The sequence below is a fragment of the Choloepus didactylus genome, chromosome 14, assembly GCF_015220235.1.
Source record: "Choloepus didactylus isolate mChoDid1 chromosome 14, mChoDid1.pri, whole genome shotgun sequence".
NCBI lineage: Eukaryota > Metazoa > Chordata > Mammalia > Pilosa > Megalonychidae > Choloepus > Choloepus didactylus.
Window position 1 is genome coordinate 1,289,370 of NC_051320.1, and position 15,141 is coordinate 1,304,510.

Sequence of the window (15,141 nt, forward strand, 5' to 3'; positions counted from 1 at the left end):
TTTCAAGAATTCTCATGTCAACTTCAATATTATTCCCAGTCCATTGGTTCTTTGTGTCCATGCCTCTAACAGCCATAGTAAAGACATTATCTCCTGGATATATGGTTGGATAAAGGAACCTGGTATTGGTTATCACTTCAGTTGGAAGAAACTTTATTTCCCTTACCTACAGATTTTCTAATATGAGACTCATAAATTATTATCCATTTTATTTTATGATTTTCTTTCCACATTATGGGCTTTTCACAATACTTTGCTTCCTGCAAACACCTACATTTTTTCTCCTCCAGGGAATGTTCCAGGGGAAAGACTGTCTAGAAGAGTTTAGTCCACTGGGATTCATTCCAAATATTCTAATAAACTAACCTATAAAATGACCCAAGATATTTCTAAAAGCACAAATTTCTGCCCAGGCTGTTTTTGTCTTTAATTGTTATCTAGTCCTCTAGGTGTTTCCTTGTTATATTTTCTCTTGAATACATATCTTTGTATGAATTTGTGGAAGGTTCCAATTTTCTGGGATGAGGTTGGGGAGATATAGTAACATGCTTTTAATTAAGGAAGAGATAGCCATAGGGATGTGCTCTTTGAATTACTGAATTGCTGAGTAGATCAACTCTCACCTGCAAGGAAGCAGTAGCACTGACTTCTCCAAGAAGTTAAATTCCGGTGTTTGCTTTGTTAGGTACAAATTTAATGGCTAGGGACATGATTGCTATCCTAAATTTGCAAAGTAAAGTAGTGTTTGGTTGTTTCATCATGATTGACTACAAAGAGACAAATTCAAAAATCTAATATCAGTATTTTTAAAATTTGCTTGTATAGCCAAATAATGAGCTTCATTAATTTTTATAATTATATGCAAACATATCACCTTTGTTTTTCATTGAAAACATTTTCCAAGCAGATGAGAATGATCAACTCTCTTTTCACAGTATATGTGGATATTTTATTTAATATCTTTATATGTTAACACTCACTTTGGGTACTTCTAAACTTCACATTTATCTGAAAGACAGATTGTGGGAAGTCTGTGTGGAAATATGTAAAGTGTAACCACTTGAAACTATTTCTACATACCTGATCAGTCATACATTATCATGTGTTCTATGGCCACAGATACATAGATACATGAGTCATCTACACTTACCCTTGGTGAAACAAGAACTGATTTTTCAGGAACAAGGTCAAGACCCAAGAGGTGAGTTCTTAAAAAAACTAACAAAGGATACTCATTGAAAATTCATGTGCTATATAGAAATATTGCAAATATCTTAACATATATTTCCATTGGAGGAAGTTGTAATTGGGAAAATTAAGCTAACAAAACACAGAAATTAACCAGGATATATAAAATCTACTTGTTTTTAGCATTACAGCCTGACAGATTTTTTTGTTCATTTTGTCAAATAACAAAAGAAACACGTTATGCACTACAAATAAGCCAGTGGTTCATATAATATTTTACATGGTACATTCATAAAGATTTATAATTAGTTTAGATATATCTGAATGAGGGAATCAAATTGTATATCATATAAGGGGTGTTAGGGTACAAAGAAAAATTTCTTACTATTTTCTGGAAGGTTGATATGGACTTCTGTGTGTAAATCTTTCTAAGTTATCACAGCAACCATATATTATATAAATAAAGAAACTAGTGAACAGGGTAGTATTTTGCCTACTATCTCTTAGATTTATAAAACTATAATTGTAATGTAATATAAAGGGTATTTTTTGTTAATTTGGGATTTTAATTTATTTTATTTTAAAAGCCATGTTCTTAAGAAACTCTTAAATTATTTGTTCTAGAGAAGTATTAATTAAGTTGAAAGCCTAGTAATACTACTTTTCAATTTTTATAGTATCAAAATTTTGTTGACTGAAACCATAGAGGAGAGTTTACATTCAAATTTTACAAGTAATTAGTTTAACTGACCAATAAAATTTTTACTCTGATGAAATGCGTCATTGATCAATAATGAGAGCAAGGGCACTAGATCCTGCAGAAAGGAAAGTGAAAAGAGAAAATGAGTTGGATATAAACTACTTTATACCCTTACATTCCTCAACAGGAACACCTTTTGCTGTCTAGCTTCAACAGTGGCAGAATTCCTGAATCATCTGGAAGCACAATGTAAATGAAACACACAGAATTTTCATTATGACTGGCTTCTAATCAAAGCTCAAAATTCTCCTGCACATATCCTCCCCCACTGCCATACCTGTGTGAATGGTATCAGCTTTTCTAAATTTGAGGTTTAGTAATTCTATAATTTTCATCAACGGAATAATCCTTAAATTTCTAATCCCTATATTTCTATCACTCACTGTTTTTAAGCTTGCCCTTAACTATCTGGCTTAAGGACTGAAGAATCAATTTTTTTTCTTTTGATTTTTTTTTTTTTTTTTTTTTGGTGTTTGTTTTCTTTTCTTTCCTTTTCTATGACGTGACCTGGTTTATTTGCTGTTTCACCCAAAGAAGCCTCCTGGGTAAACCCAGGAATCTTCAGGTGGTTGGGCTTCCAGCGCTCTCTCACTAAAGGAAATTTTTCTGAAGAGATTTCTTTTATAATAATATGAGCCTTGCTTAATTATATTAAAATTCCTATTACTTATAAATATTTATTTATTTAATAAAATTTCTCTGTTTCTTCACTTGATCCTTTCTTTCTTTCATTTTCTGCTCTTTAGCTCTCCCTCTGGTGCACAGGACCAATTTTTTTTCTGTTCTTCTGCTTGCTTCTAGTCAGCACACATCCCACCACAGGTAAAGATTAACAGTCATATACAGTAAAATAGATAATCCATAAGACATAAAATTTTATCCTATGTACAAAAAGGGGTTCTTGATTTACAGGTATAATTTTATTTTTATCCTGGGCTAAGTCTATTACCAAATTGACAGAGATCCAGATGATTTGCTTTGATTCAATGTTCATAGTGAAGCATTCAAGAATAATAGTATTAGTGGTCATTTATTGAGTTTACCCCGTGCCAGACTGTGTTCCAGGAACTTTGTATGGAATAACACAACTCTAGGAGTTAGGAATTATTAGTGTCCCTGTTTTACAAATGATGTAAATGAAGAACAGAGAGGTTTATTAATTTGCCCAAGGTCACATAGCTAAGTGGTGAAATTCCAACACAGGCAGTGTGACTCCAGTGTCCACATTATTCACCACTGTACTATCCTCTCTCTCTGGGAATGTCTTTGGTCTTAAATAGGAACACAAAGAATGAGAAACTGGCAAAAATAGCAACCATTATTTGGTCACTGTAATGATCAAGTCTCACTTAGTGGTAAGCTTGGAAATTGTCTACTTATAAATATTTGAAAATATAATTATATATATTTGCAAAAAGAAGAAAGTTTGCATAACAGAATAAGGTGGAGCTGCACTGATACTATTGGTGGTTGAACAAGAAAGGATTCTGGGATTGTCTAGCTCAATCTCTATTTTCTAATGAGTAAACTGAGACAGATTGGTAATTAAATTTAGACAATGGCTAAAAAGCATGCCTTCTTACACTGAGCTTAAATATTTTCCTGTGTCTGTGTACTTTTTGGAATACAGTCATTGAAGACCTATTTTGAGTGCTCTCAGTGCCTAAGAAGCATTATAAATAAAACTATGTACCATTTTCATCGATATCTTTTTTTCAGTGTCTATTATCTCCCCACTCACTACCTAAATCACACCAAATGTTTCAAAAAAAAAAATACTAGCTGCTAATGTACTTGTTGGTGATAGTTATAAGTCATTTTTGAATTCAAAATATTTGCTGAAAATCTCTATAGTGTGTGTAAGTGTGTTAATATTTGTGGGACAGGCAAAGATGAAATGGAGAGAATTACAGTTCCTCAAGAAATTGACAGTCAATTTTATGTCTGAATGATTGCCACATGGAACACTTCAGTAAATAATTTTGTATTTATTTGGTACATTTCAAAGTCCAGCCTTTTGTAATTTAAGAAGAGTTCTATGAAAATTGTATGCTCTTTAAGACATGAAGGTCTGAACCTCTAATAGTGGAATATCATAGTATTGAGCAAGATTTCCAGAAGAGGCATTATTTTTGGTAGTACATAGACATATTGCATACTCACTGAAAATACTACCAACTTAAAGGACTGACTGCTGATGTATTTGTTTCAAGTTTACCTCCAACACCAGAGTATGTTTTTTTATAGCAGGAACCCTTTCTCTTTTCATCCTTGCTGACTTCTGTGTATTTTAAATAAGTGATTATTAAATGTATGGATGTCTTTTGGCCTTTTGACTACATTTTGACTACTTTTCTGTATAGAAGATCTACTAAGATTTTGAGATAGAACCTCTTACTTGTAGCACCAAGCAAGTCATCTGAGTGGAAACAGAATTTTCAAGGGAAACTTTTTGGAAGATGAACTCAATACACATTTTTGAAATGTTTATTTTGTGTAAGCCACTGTAGAACATATACTGAAGATTTTCTTAATGACCTAATAAATGAATTTATACTTTATGTCCACAATTTCATTTCAGATCCTCTTCTTCCAAGCTCTTCTCTCTGAAACAGGTTTTATAGAAGGGTAAATGGGACACACTAACAATGTAACAGAATTTGTCCTTCTGGGCCTTACTCAGAATCCTGAGGGGCAGAAAGTATTATTTGTCATGTTTCTACTCATCTACATTGTGACTGTGGTTGGCAATCTGCTCATTGTGGTGACTGTCACCGCCAGCCCCTCTCTGGGCTCACCCATGTACTTCTTCCTTGTCTATCTCTCACTCATGGATGCTGCTTATTCCACTGCAATTTCCCCCAAAATGATTTCAGACTTACTCTGTGACAAAAAGACTATTTCCTTCCCGGCTTGTATGGGCCAGCTCTTCATAGAGCACTTATTTGGTGGTGCTGAGGTTTTCCTCCTGGTGGCGATGGCCTATGACCGCTATGTGGCCATCTGTAAGCCACTGCACTACTTGACCATCATGAATCGACAAATCTGCATCTTGCTGCTGGTGGTGGCATGGGCTGGAGGTTTTGTGCACTCTGTGGTTCAACTTCTCTTTGTGTACAGCCTCCCCTTCTGTGGTTCCAATGTCATCAACAACTTTGCCTGTGACATGTACCCATTATTGGAACTTGCCTGCACTGACACCTCCTTTATAGGCCTCACCATGGTCGCCAATGGTGGAGCAATCTGCATGGTCACCTTTATCCTTCTACTCTTCTCCTATGGGGTCATCCTAAACTCCCTAAAAACTCACAGTCGAGAAGGGAGGAACAAAGCCTTGTCTACCTGCAGCTCCCACATCATGGTGGTTGTCCTTTTTTTTGTCCCCTGTATTTTCCTGTATGTTAAACCTGTTTCCAACTTTCCCATTGATAAATCTGTGAGTGTGCTTCTTACAGTTATCACTCCCATGTTGAATCCTTTAATATACACCATGAGAAACTCTGAGATGAAAAATGCTATGGGAAAACTCTGGTGTAAATATTTAACTATAGGTAGAATAAGAACATGTCACCCACACTGAACAAATTTGTTGCTAATTCTAAAAAGACAGACAGTAAATTCTCACAGGTGATTTAGTCAATTCAATGGATTCTCTGAGGATGCTTCTCTTTATTGATGCAAAGGCATCAAAAGAGTAATTATCCTTTGAGGTTAGAATCAATCTAATAGAGAAATTCTGGAGACTGAATAAATGGTGTAGGTATTTGTCCTGTTTTAAGTAAAAGTAAAACTAAGCTTACAATGTCACTTTATTTTCATCAGTTTCTATTACAGTGTAACTTAGAAGAAAGCACATTTTTTCTCCTTTTTAAAAGATTAAAACAATTTACTCCTGATTTTTTTTATTTATTTTATTTTATTTTGTTTTATTTTCTTAGTTTTCATTTCCTTTATTCTATGAGCCCAGCAGCTTTCTTTAACTGCATTCTGCATTTTGTGTTTTAGATTACTTCTGTTCCTCAACTCAGTGTCTATGTATTTCCATCTCAGGATATTTGGTTGGGAAATGATATTGCACTTGGTAAGAGACATTATCAATCAGCAATTTTGTTAAATGAGCTGTTTATTATCATTTGAAAACTATATTAACCCATTCTGTAAGCATGTTTTTATGTTTTTCCACACTAGTTATTAAGTGTGTTTTTTACATCCTCAAAAGAGTTAGGTAAAGCTGCATTGCCTCAATGATGCTGAAATGTGGATAAAGAATGTATTATTTTGCATAAATAGTGTGTTCCTTTTAAGTTGTATTAAACATAAGTAGTTTTGACTTATAGACATAGTCATGATTTGCTTGATAAGAATTATGTTTTTCAATTTTTTTTCAAAATAATTTTTTCTCAGTATCCTGGAACATCATCAAACCATGAAGTTGAAAGAATTTTTTTCAGTGTAATCTGGAATAATCATCTCTACTTAGCAAGAGTTTACTTTTCTAAGTAATAAAAAAATTAGATCTTTTCTTATTTTAAAATAATATTTAATTTTCATACATAATAATATCTGAATTTATTTATACATTTTTATCCTCTTCCCTAGAATATTATCAATGTCACTGAAACTCCCTGCATGCATCTCCCTGACCCATACTTCTGCCTCTTTCCAGAGGTAATCCCAATCCTGAAATGCTCATCAATGATAATTGAAAATAGTTTAACTTCATATGCATGTGTAATTAAAGTATATTGTTTAGATTTTTAATTCCCTGACTCTGTTAAAAGTATATTATGTACTACTTAGTTTTCTGCATTTTATGTTTATCACCCAGTGTTAACTTTCTGTGATTTGATCGTGTTGCTGCATGTCACCCTAGCCCAGTCATTTCCCTGCTGTAGATTATTCCATTGTGTGGATACATCACAGGCTATGTATCTGTTCTCTTGTCAGTGATCTTTGGGTTGTTTCAAGGTTTTGCTATTGCACACACAGCTGCTCTGGACATCCAGAAAGAAATCATTTTGTGTAAGTAGAGTGTTTACATTTTCACTTTTACAGATGGTTGCATTTTTTTCTTGAAAGATTATAATCATTTACGTGCCTAAAAGCAGTATATGACTATTCCATTACTCTTTATCCTTAAAATACTTGCAGATTTGTTATACTTTCACTGATCTGATGGGTTTAAAAATGTGACTTCTTTGCGGTTTTACTTTGCATTCCTTATTATTATCAAAATGGACTGTGTTTTCATGTTTAATGGACATTCATTATTTTCCTTCTATAAAATATGTATTCATATCTTCTGCCATTTTTTCTCCTGCTTTTATCCTATTATTTTTAATTGGTAGAATATTTTTAGGAATCCTTATAATAATTCTTTTTGGTTTATTTGTATTGTAAAAGTCATTTCCCAGTATGAGTTTTTTTAATTGACATTTTTATCATTTTTATTTGACTAAGAACTTCTTAATATCATCAAATTTCTCAGTCTTTAGGTATATAATTAACACTTCTATGTGTTATGTAAGGTATCTTTTATCTACTTTAAGGCCAGGAAAATATTCTATATTATCTTCTAAAGATTTCAGTTTTTTTTTCAATTTTTAATTTTGATGTTTGAATAATCTGACTGTACAAGTTAAATTATATATTGTGCTACAGAAAATATAGATTTTGCACCAAATAAACATCTCTTACTTTGGTATCACACAGAAGTTGTTGTTTTAAAACACAGTCAATATCGTCCTTTACTCTTTAGTCTGATTTGCCTTAGTCCTAACCAGATCAGCTTCATTCATATCTCTAACTGAAGTCTGAACTCTTTTTCAGCTTTTTTAACAGCTGCTGAATGGGGTAGTATTGACATTCATAGCTGCCAAACTCTAGCTCTATGTCTCAGTTGTCACATAGGTACCTGAATTTCCAGGGACCAAACAGGTTATACACAAAGAGCTCAGAATCTCAGAGTTTAAAGATAACCATTACAACTCAGGAATAGGTGTGACTTCTGTAAGAGCGTACAATCTAGGGACCTTTACAACAAGACTTCCCCTGATAACCTATGCTCTAAGATTCAATTCTCAGAGTTTGCACATTATGGTTAGTCCATATTAGTGAGGTATTATAGTGCTTTTCTTTCCATTTCTGGCTTGTTTCACTCAAAATGCTGTCCTCAAGGTCCATTCATATAGTTGCATGCCTGACAGCTTCATTCTTTCTTGCAGCTGCTCAATAATCAATTGTATGTATACACCACAATTCACCCTTCCATTCATTAGTCGATATACCCTTAGGTCACCTTCATCTATTGCAAATCGTGAATACTACCTCCATAAACACCAGCATGCAATGTCCATTCTTATCCCTACTTTCAGTTCTTCCAAGTATATACCCCATAATGGGGTTGCAAGATGTTATGGCAACCCCATACTTAGCTTCTTGTGAAACCAGCATACTGCTCTCCAGATGGGCTGCACCATTCTACTTCCTCACCAGCCATAAATAGGTACATCCCTCTCTCCATAGTTTCTCCAGTAATTGTAATCTCCTGTTTATTTCCCCCCTGCAATTTATTGAGGTATATTCACTCACTGTACAATCATCCACAGTGTACAATCAGGGATTCAAAGTATCATCATATACTTATGCATTCATCACCACAATCAGCCATTGAACACATTTATGACTCCAAAAAAAAAAAATAAGAAAATAAAATAAGAAAAATAAAATATAAAAAATAAAATAAAATAAAATAAAGTGCAGTAAAAGGTCAGATAACACCACCACCAAGAATCCCATACTCCTCCCTTGTATCCCTTCTTATTGACATTTAGTTATGGTATATTGCATTTATTACAATTAATGGAAGCATATTACAATGCTTATTAATTTGCCCAAGGTCATATAGCTAAGTGGTGGAATTCCAACACAGGCCATTCTAGTAAGTATGAGATGATATCTCATTGTAGTTTTGATTTGCATTTCCATAATAGTCAGTGAAGTTGAGCATCTTTTCATATATTTTTGAGCCATTTGTATTTCCTCTTAGAAAAGTGTCCATGTCTTTTGCACATTTTTAATTGGTTTGTTTGTCTTTTTGTTTTTGGGTTGCAGGATCTCTTTATATATTCTGGATATCATATCCTTATCTGATATGTGGTTTCCAAATATTGTTTCCCATTGTGTAGGCTGCCTTTTTACTTTTCTGACAATAGTCCTTTGATGCATTAAAGTGTTTAACATTGAGAGATCTCATTTACCAACTTTTTCTTTCATCATTTGTGCTTTGGGTGTTTGGTCTAAGAAACTACCTCTTATCACAAGATCTTCAAGATATTTCTCTATATTTTTTTCCAAAAAAAAATATGGTCTTAGCACTAATGTTTAGGTCCCTGAGTTTCATATCAAGTATGAGACAGGAGTCCTCTGACATTCTTTTGATGTAGATATCCAGTTCTCCAAACACTATTTATTAAAGTGGCTGCTCTGTCCAAGTTGCACTGCTTGAACAACTTACCAAAGATAAGCTGTCTGTAGATGAGAGTGTCTATTTCTGAATACTCCATTGATTCCATTGGTCAGCATTCTGGTTTGCTAGAGTTGATGTTATGCAAAATACCAGAAATGGATTGGCTTTTCTAAAGAGGATTTATTATGTTACAAATTTACAGTCCTAAGGCCAAAATAGTGTCCATACTAAGGCATCAAAAAGAGGATAACTTCACTGAAAAAGGCCAATTGTGTCCCAGACATGTCAGCTGGGAAGACTTGTGGCTGGTGTCCTCTTGTCCTTTCCTTGCAGGTCCATTTCCAAAATGATTTTCTCCAAAATGTTTCTGAAATTCTGTATTAGCTCCTCTCTCTCAGCTCCTGGGTGTTGTTGCTTCTTTCTCCCAGGGCATTTCTCTCTAAGCATCTGAAGGCCATCTGTTAGCTTCTTTGGGGCTAAATATGGGCTTCATCTCTTAGCTCAGCATCTCCAAACACCCTTCTGTATGCTTCTTTAAGCATCTGCAATTGTCAGTCTCTGTGTCAACTCTTGAGCTCTCTTAAGTACTGCAGTGAACCAATCAAGACCCACCTGAATGGGTGAGGTACACACCTCCATAGAAATAATTTAATCAAAGGTCCCATCCACAATTTCATGAGTCACATCTCCATGGAAACACTCAATCCAAAGTTTCCACCCAAAAATATTGGATTAAAAGATCATGGTTCTTCTGGGGTCTGTAACAGTTTCAATCCAGCACAGTTTGCCGGTTGAATGTATTATTCCCCCAGAAAAAGCCATGTTCTTTGATGCAATCTTGTGGGGTAGACATATTAGTGGGGATTAAGTTGGAACATTTGGATTAGGTTGTTTCCATGGAAATGTGCCCCACCCTACTAATCAGGGTCCATTCAGCATGGGCCTTGATTAGTTTACTGGAGCAATATATAGGCTCAGGCAGAAGGACTGAGCTTGCTACAGCCAAGAGGGACACTTTGAAGAATGCACAGAAGCTGAGAGAGTAGCTGCAGATGAGAGACAGTTTGAAGATGGCCATTGAAAACAGACTCTTGCTCTGGAGAACCTAAGAGAGGTCAAACACCACAAGAGCAACTAAGAGGGACATATTTGAGGAACTGCAGCTTAGAGAGGAATGTCCTGGGGGAAAGCCATTTTGAAACCAGAACTTTGGAGCAGACACCAGCCACATACCTTCCCGGCTAACAGAGGTTTTCCAGATGCCATTGGCCATCCTCCAGTGAAGGTACCCAATTATTGATGCAATACCTTGGACACTTTAAGGCCTTAAGACTGGAACTATACAACTAAATAAACCCCCTTTATAAAAGCCAATCCATTTCTGGTATTTTGCAATCTGTCAATGTTAGTGAACTAGAACAGTCAGTATATCTGTCTTTATGCTAGTACAATGTTGTTTTTGCCACTGTAGCTTTGTAATATGCTTTAAAGTCAGGTATTGTGAGACTTCCCATTTCATTCCTCTTTCTCAAGATGTTTTTGTCTATTCGGGACAGTGTGCCCTTCCAAATAAATTTGGTTAATTGATTTTCTATTTCTGCAAGGTAAGTTGTTGGTATTTTAATTGGTATCACATTGAATCTATAAATCAGTTTATGTAGAATTGATATATTCACTATATTTAGTCTTCAACACATGAACACAGTATGTCCTTCTATTTATTTAGGTCCTCTGTGATTCTTTTTAGCAATTTCTTGTCATTTTCTGTGTATAAGTCTTTTGTGGTCTTGGTTATGTTTATTTTTAAATATTTGTTTATTTTGGTTGCTATTGTAAATGGAATGTTTTTCTTGATTTCCTCATGTCATTCATTACTAGTGTATAGGAACACTACTTGTATTTGCATATTGATCTTGTACCCTTCCACCTTGCTGTATTCATTTATTAGCTCTAGTAGCTTTGCTGTAGATTTTTCAGGATATTCTACATATAAGATAATGTCATCTGCAAACAGGGAAAGTTTTATTTCTTCCTCTCCAATTTGGATGTCTTTATTTATTTTTCTTGCCTAATTGTTCTGGCTGGGACTTCCAGCATGGTGATAAACAACATTGGTGACAGGGGGCATCCTCTTCTTGTTCCTGATCTTAAAGGGAAAACTTTTATTCTCCCCTATTAAGTATGATGTTAATTGTGGGTTTTTCATGGACTGCCTTATCGTATTGAGGAAGATCCCTTCTATTCCTATGCCCTTTATCGTGTCGATGAAGTTTCCTTTTATTCCTATTTTTCAAAATGTTTTTTTTATCAAGAAAGGATGCTGAATTCGGTTAAATGCCTTTGCTGCATCAATCAAGATGATTGTGTGGTTTTTCTGCTTTGATTTGTTATTATGGTGTATAACATTAATTGATTTTCTTGTGTTGAACCAGCCTTGCATACCTGGAATAAATCCCATTTGGTCATGTTGTATAATTGTTTTAATGTGCTGCTGGATTCAATTTGAGAGCATTTTGAAGACGATTTTTACATCTGTATTCATTAAAGAGATTGGTCTATAATTTTCCTTTATTGTAGGAAGTTCTCCATTTCTTCTAAGTTGTCTAGTTTATTAGCATGTAGTTGCACATAGTATCCTTTCAGTATCTCCTTATTACTGCAGAGTTAGTAGTTATATCCCCTTTCCCATTTCTGATTTTATATATTTCCCTCTTCTCTCCTTTTTTCTTTTGTTAGCCTAGCTATGTGTCCATTGATTTTATTGATTTTCTCAAAGAACCAACTTCTTTTTTTTTTCTTTTTTAAATTCTCTATTGTTTTTCTGTTCTCGATTTCATTGATTTCTGCTCTACTCTTTGTTATTTCCTTCCTTCTGTTAGCTTTGGGGTTAATTTGCTGTTCTTCCTCTAGTTCCTCCAGGTGCTTTGTTAATTCCTTGATTTTTGCTGTTTCTTCAGTTTTTAGTATACACATTTAGGGCAATAAATTTCCCTCTCAGCACTGCCTTTGCTGCATCCCATAAATTTTGATATGTTGTGTTTTCATTTTCATTTGCCTCAAGATATTTACCTGGCTCTGTGCACTCCACTTCTTGGGGCACAGCCCTTTTCCAGCATTCTGATCTTGGCCAACTCTAAAAGCCTCATTCTATTCTTTTCTATTTTATTTCATTTTATTTTATTCTGTCAGCCCTGCCTGCTCTCTGCTGGGATTAAACCACAGTTGTAACTTTTCTGAGCTATTTCCCCTTGCTCCCAGTAGAGTACTAGTTAAAGATACACACTTTAGGAAATTATCTCCTTCACCTAATTAATTACTCTCAGACATACTTTAATTCCACCTTTGTCCAGGGCAGTTCTGAAACCTGAGAGTTCTGGCAGATCAATTGGCTATTGAAAAACAAACAAACAACAAATAAACAAACAAATAAATAAATAAATAAATAAGGTGAAAAAAAAAACATTTCGGAGCCAGACCCTAGCTTTCTGGGTTTGCCAGTCAAGGGCCACAATTAGTACCCATTTCTATCTGCTGCTTTTCCTTAGGGCGCAGTCCTTTTCCAGTATTCTGAGCTCCACCAACTCCAAAAGTCCCTTTGTTCTTGTTGTTAGCCCCACCTACACTCTGCTGTGTGACACATCCTGTTTCCCGTCATGCTAGCTCTTGATTTATCTGTGTTTGGAACTTTCATTAAGCAGTCTGAATTTGTTAATTAATTCTACAATTGGAGCTTGGTTGAACCACCTTCTTGCTCCCAGGAGAAACTTCTTTTTCTCTCAGAGAACCAGCTTCAAGACAGTCTGCTGGCTCCCTGGCTAGGGAAACTTGCAGTTCTTCAATGTGCTCTCAGACATTCCAACCATTCCAGACTCATACGATGTGTCAGGTCACAGAAGTAACCCAAATAGTTGTTCCAGATAGTTTCTGGCTATTTACCACCTGCCCTAGAGGAGTAACTAAATTCCACATCTCACCACATAACCCTCTTGCCCTGCCCCTAGACAATGTTTTGTACTGTGGCAGGGTAAAATTTTAATTTCAATGTTACTTAATTGTCAATCCTATTCATTAATGTTTCTGCCATTTCTAATTGAAGATTTTACAATAATGTATTTAAATATATATAAAGCTTTGAGTATATGTATATGCATGCATGTGTATGAAAGTTTTTTACAGAAAAATATAGAGAAAATATGTGATTGTATGTGCATGTGTGTAAAGATTGTAACACTACCTTTTCAAATGGTCTTCTGTTTCCCTAAAGCCAATGTATAGCAACACATTAATTGAAAATCTATCCCACCTATCTATCCTATCTCCCTAATTTGATATGCCATGTTTACTATATTTGATGTCCAAATATTTATTTACATATCTCTAGACTCTCTTCCTTTGATTGATTATTCCTGAAACAATATCCCATTATATTAGTTCATTTATAGTAGATTTTGACACCTGATAAAAAGCTTAGTGTGCCAGTTTGGATATATTATGACCCCCAAAGCCATGTTCTTTAATGCAATTTTGTGAGGGAAGAATTAATCTTTTGGTTGAGTGTTTCCATGGAGATGTAACTCAATTGACTGTAGGTGAGACTTTTGACTGAATTATTCCATGGAGATATGGACCCCACCCATTCAGGATGGGTCTTAATTAAATCAGTAGAGCCCTATAAGAGAGCTCACAACCTGAAGGAGCTCAGAGCAGCTGATAGAGACTTTTGGAGAGATACTTGGGAGCTGATGCTTAGAGATGCTTGGAGTTGTGGTTAAAAGGATGTTTGGAGAGTGCCATTTTGAAACACAACCCAGGAGCAAAGGACCAGCAGATGCCAGTCACATGCCTTCCTAGCTGACAGAGGTGTCCTGGATGCCATCAGCCATTCTTCAGTGAAGGTATCCTCTTGTTGCTGCCTTAATTTGGATACTTTTATGGTCTTAAAACTGTAAATTTGTAAGTTAATAAATCCCATTTATAAAAGCCAATCCATTTCTGGTATTTTGCATAATGGCAGCATTAGCATACCATTGCACCTATCTTTCACTACTCCTATTAAAACAACATTTTCTGTTTCAAACAATTATTCTCCAAAATGATATTATAATAATTTCAGAAGGTTGTAGAAATCTACTAGGAATTTGACTGGAAATGTAATAAATGTGTAATTAAGTTTGAAAAGATTTGATATCTTGACCATACTGAACAATTCTATTTGGTAACATGAAAGATCTCTCTATTTAGTTCTTTGAGATTCTTCAGTAATTCTTTCCTTGGTTTGGTTGTTGTTATCTAGGTCTTTCACATTTTTCTTTTGAGTTTATTTCCACATATTTTGTAATGTGGTTACAATAATGAAAGATGTCCTTTCCACATTATATCATCTAAGTCATTATGACCAGAATTCAAGAAAAATATTAATTCATGTTGATCAGTTCAATCTTGATTTCAGCCACTTTAGTGAACTCCCTTGTTTAATGATAGATTTCAGTTGACTCTTGGATTTGCTAACTAGACAATCATATCATTTTAAATAAGAAACATGTTTGCTTTCCAATATTTTATATTATGTTTCTATTTATTATATTATGTTTCTACTTATTATATTATTGTATTTTTGGAAAATGTGAGATAATAACTGGGGCCAGTGGAAACCTTGACATATTCTTAGCTTCAATGGGGATGCCTGTGGTATTTCCCCATGAAAAAATTGTTAATTAAAACTGGT

General features: G+C 34.7%; 1 protein-coding gene across 1 annotated transcript; it reads left to right on the forward strand.

Moving 5' to 3' along the window:
• Positions 1–4,580: 4,580 nt before the first annotated feature.
• On the forward strand, positions 4,581–5,528 carry LOC119509144 (olfactory receptor 4A5-like). The gene has a single exon (XM_037803014.1). The coding sequence runs from the start codon at positions 4,581–4,583 to the stop codon at positions 5,526–5,528; it is 948 nt and encodes a 315-aa protein (XP_037658942.1).
• Positions 5,529–15,141: the final 9,613 nt, after the last annotated feature.

Coding starts and splice junctions, on each gene's coding strand:
- LOC119509144 (XM_037803014.1), top strand. CDS start 4,581: ATGGGACACACTAACAATGTAACAGAATTTGTCCTTCTGGGCCTTACT.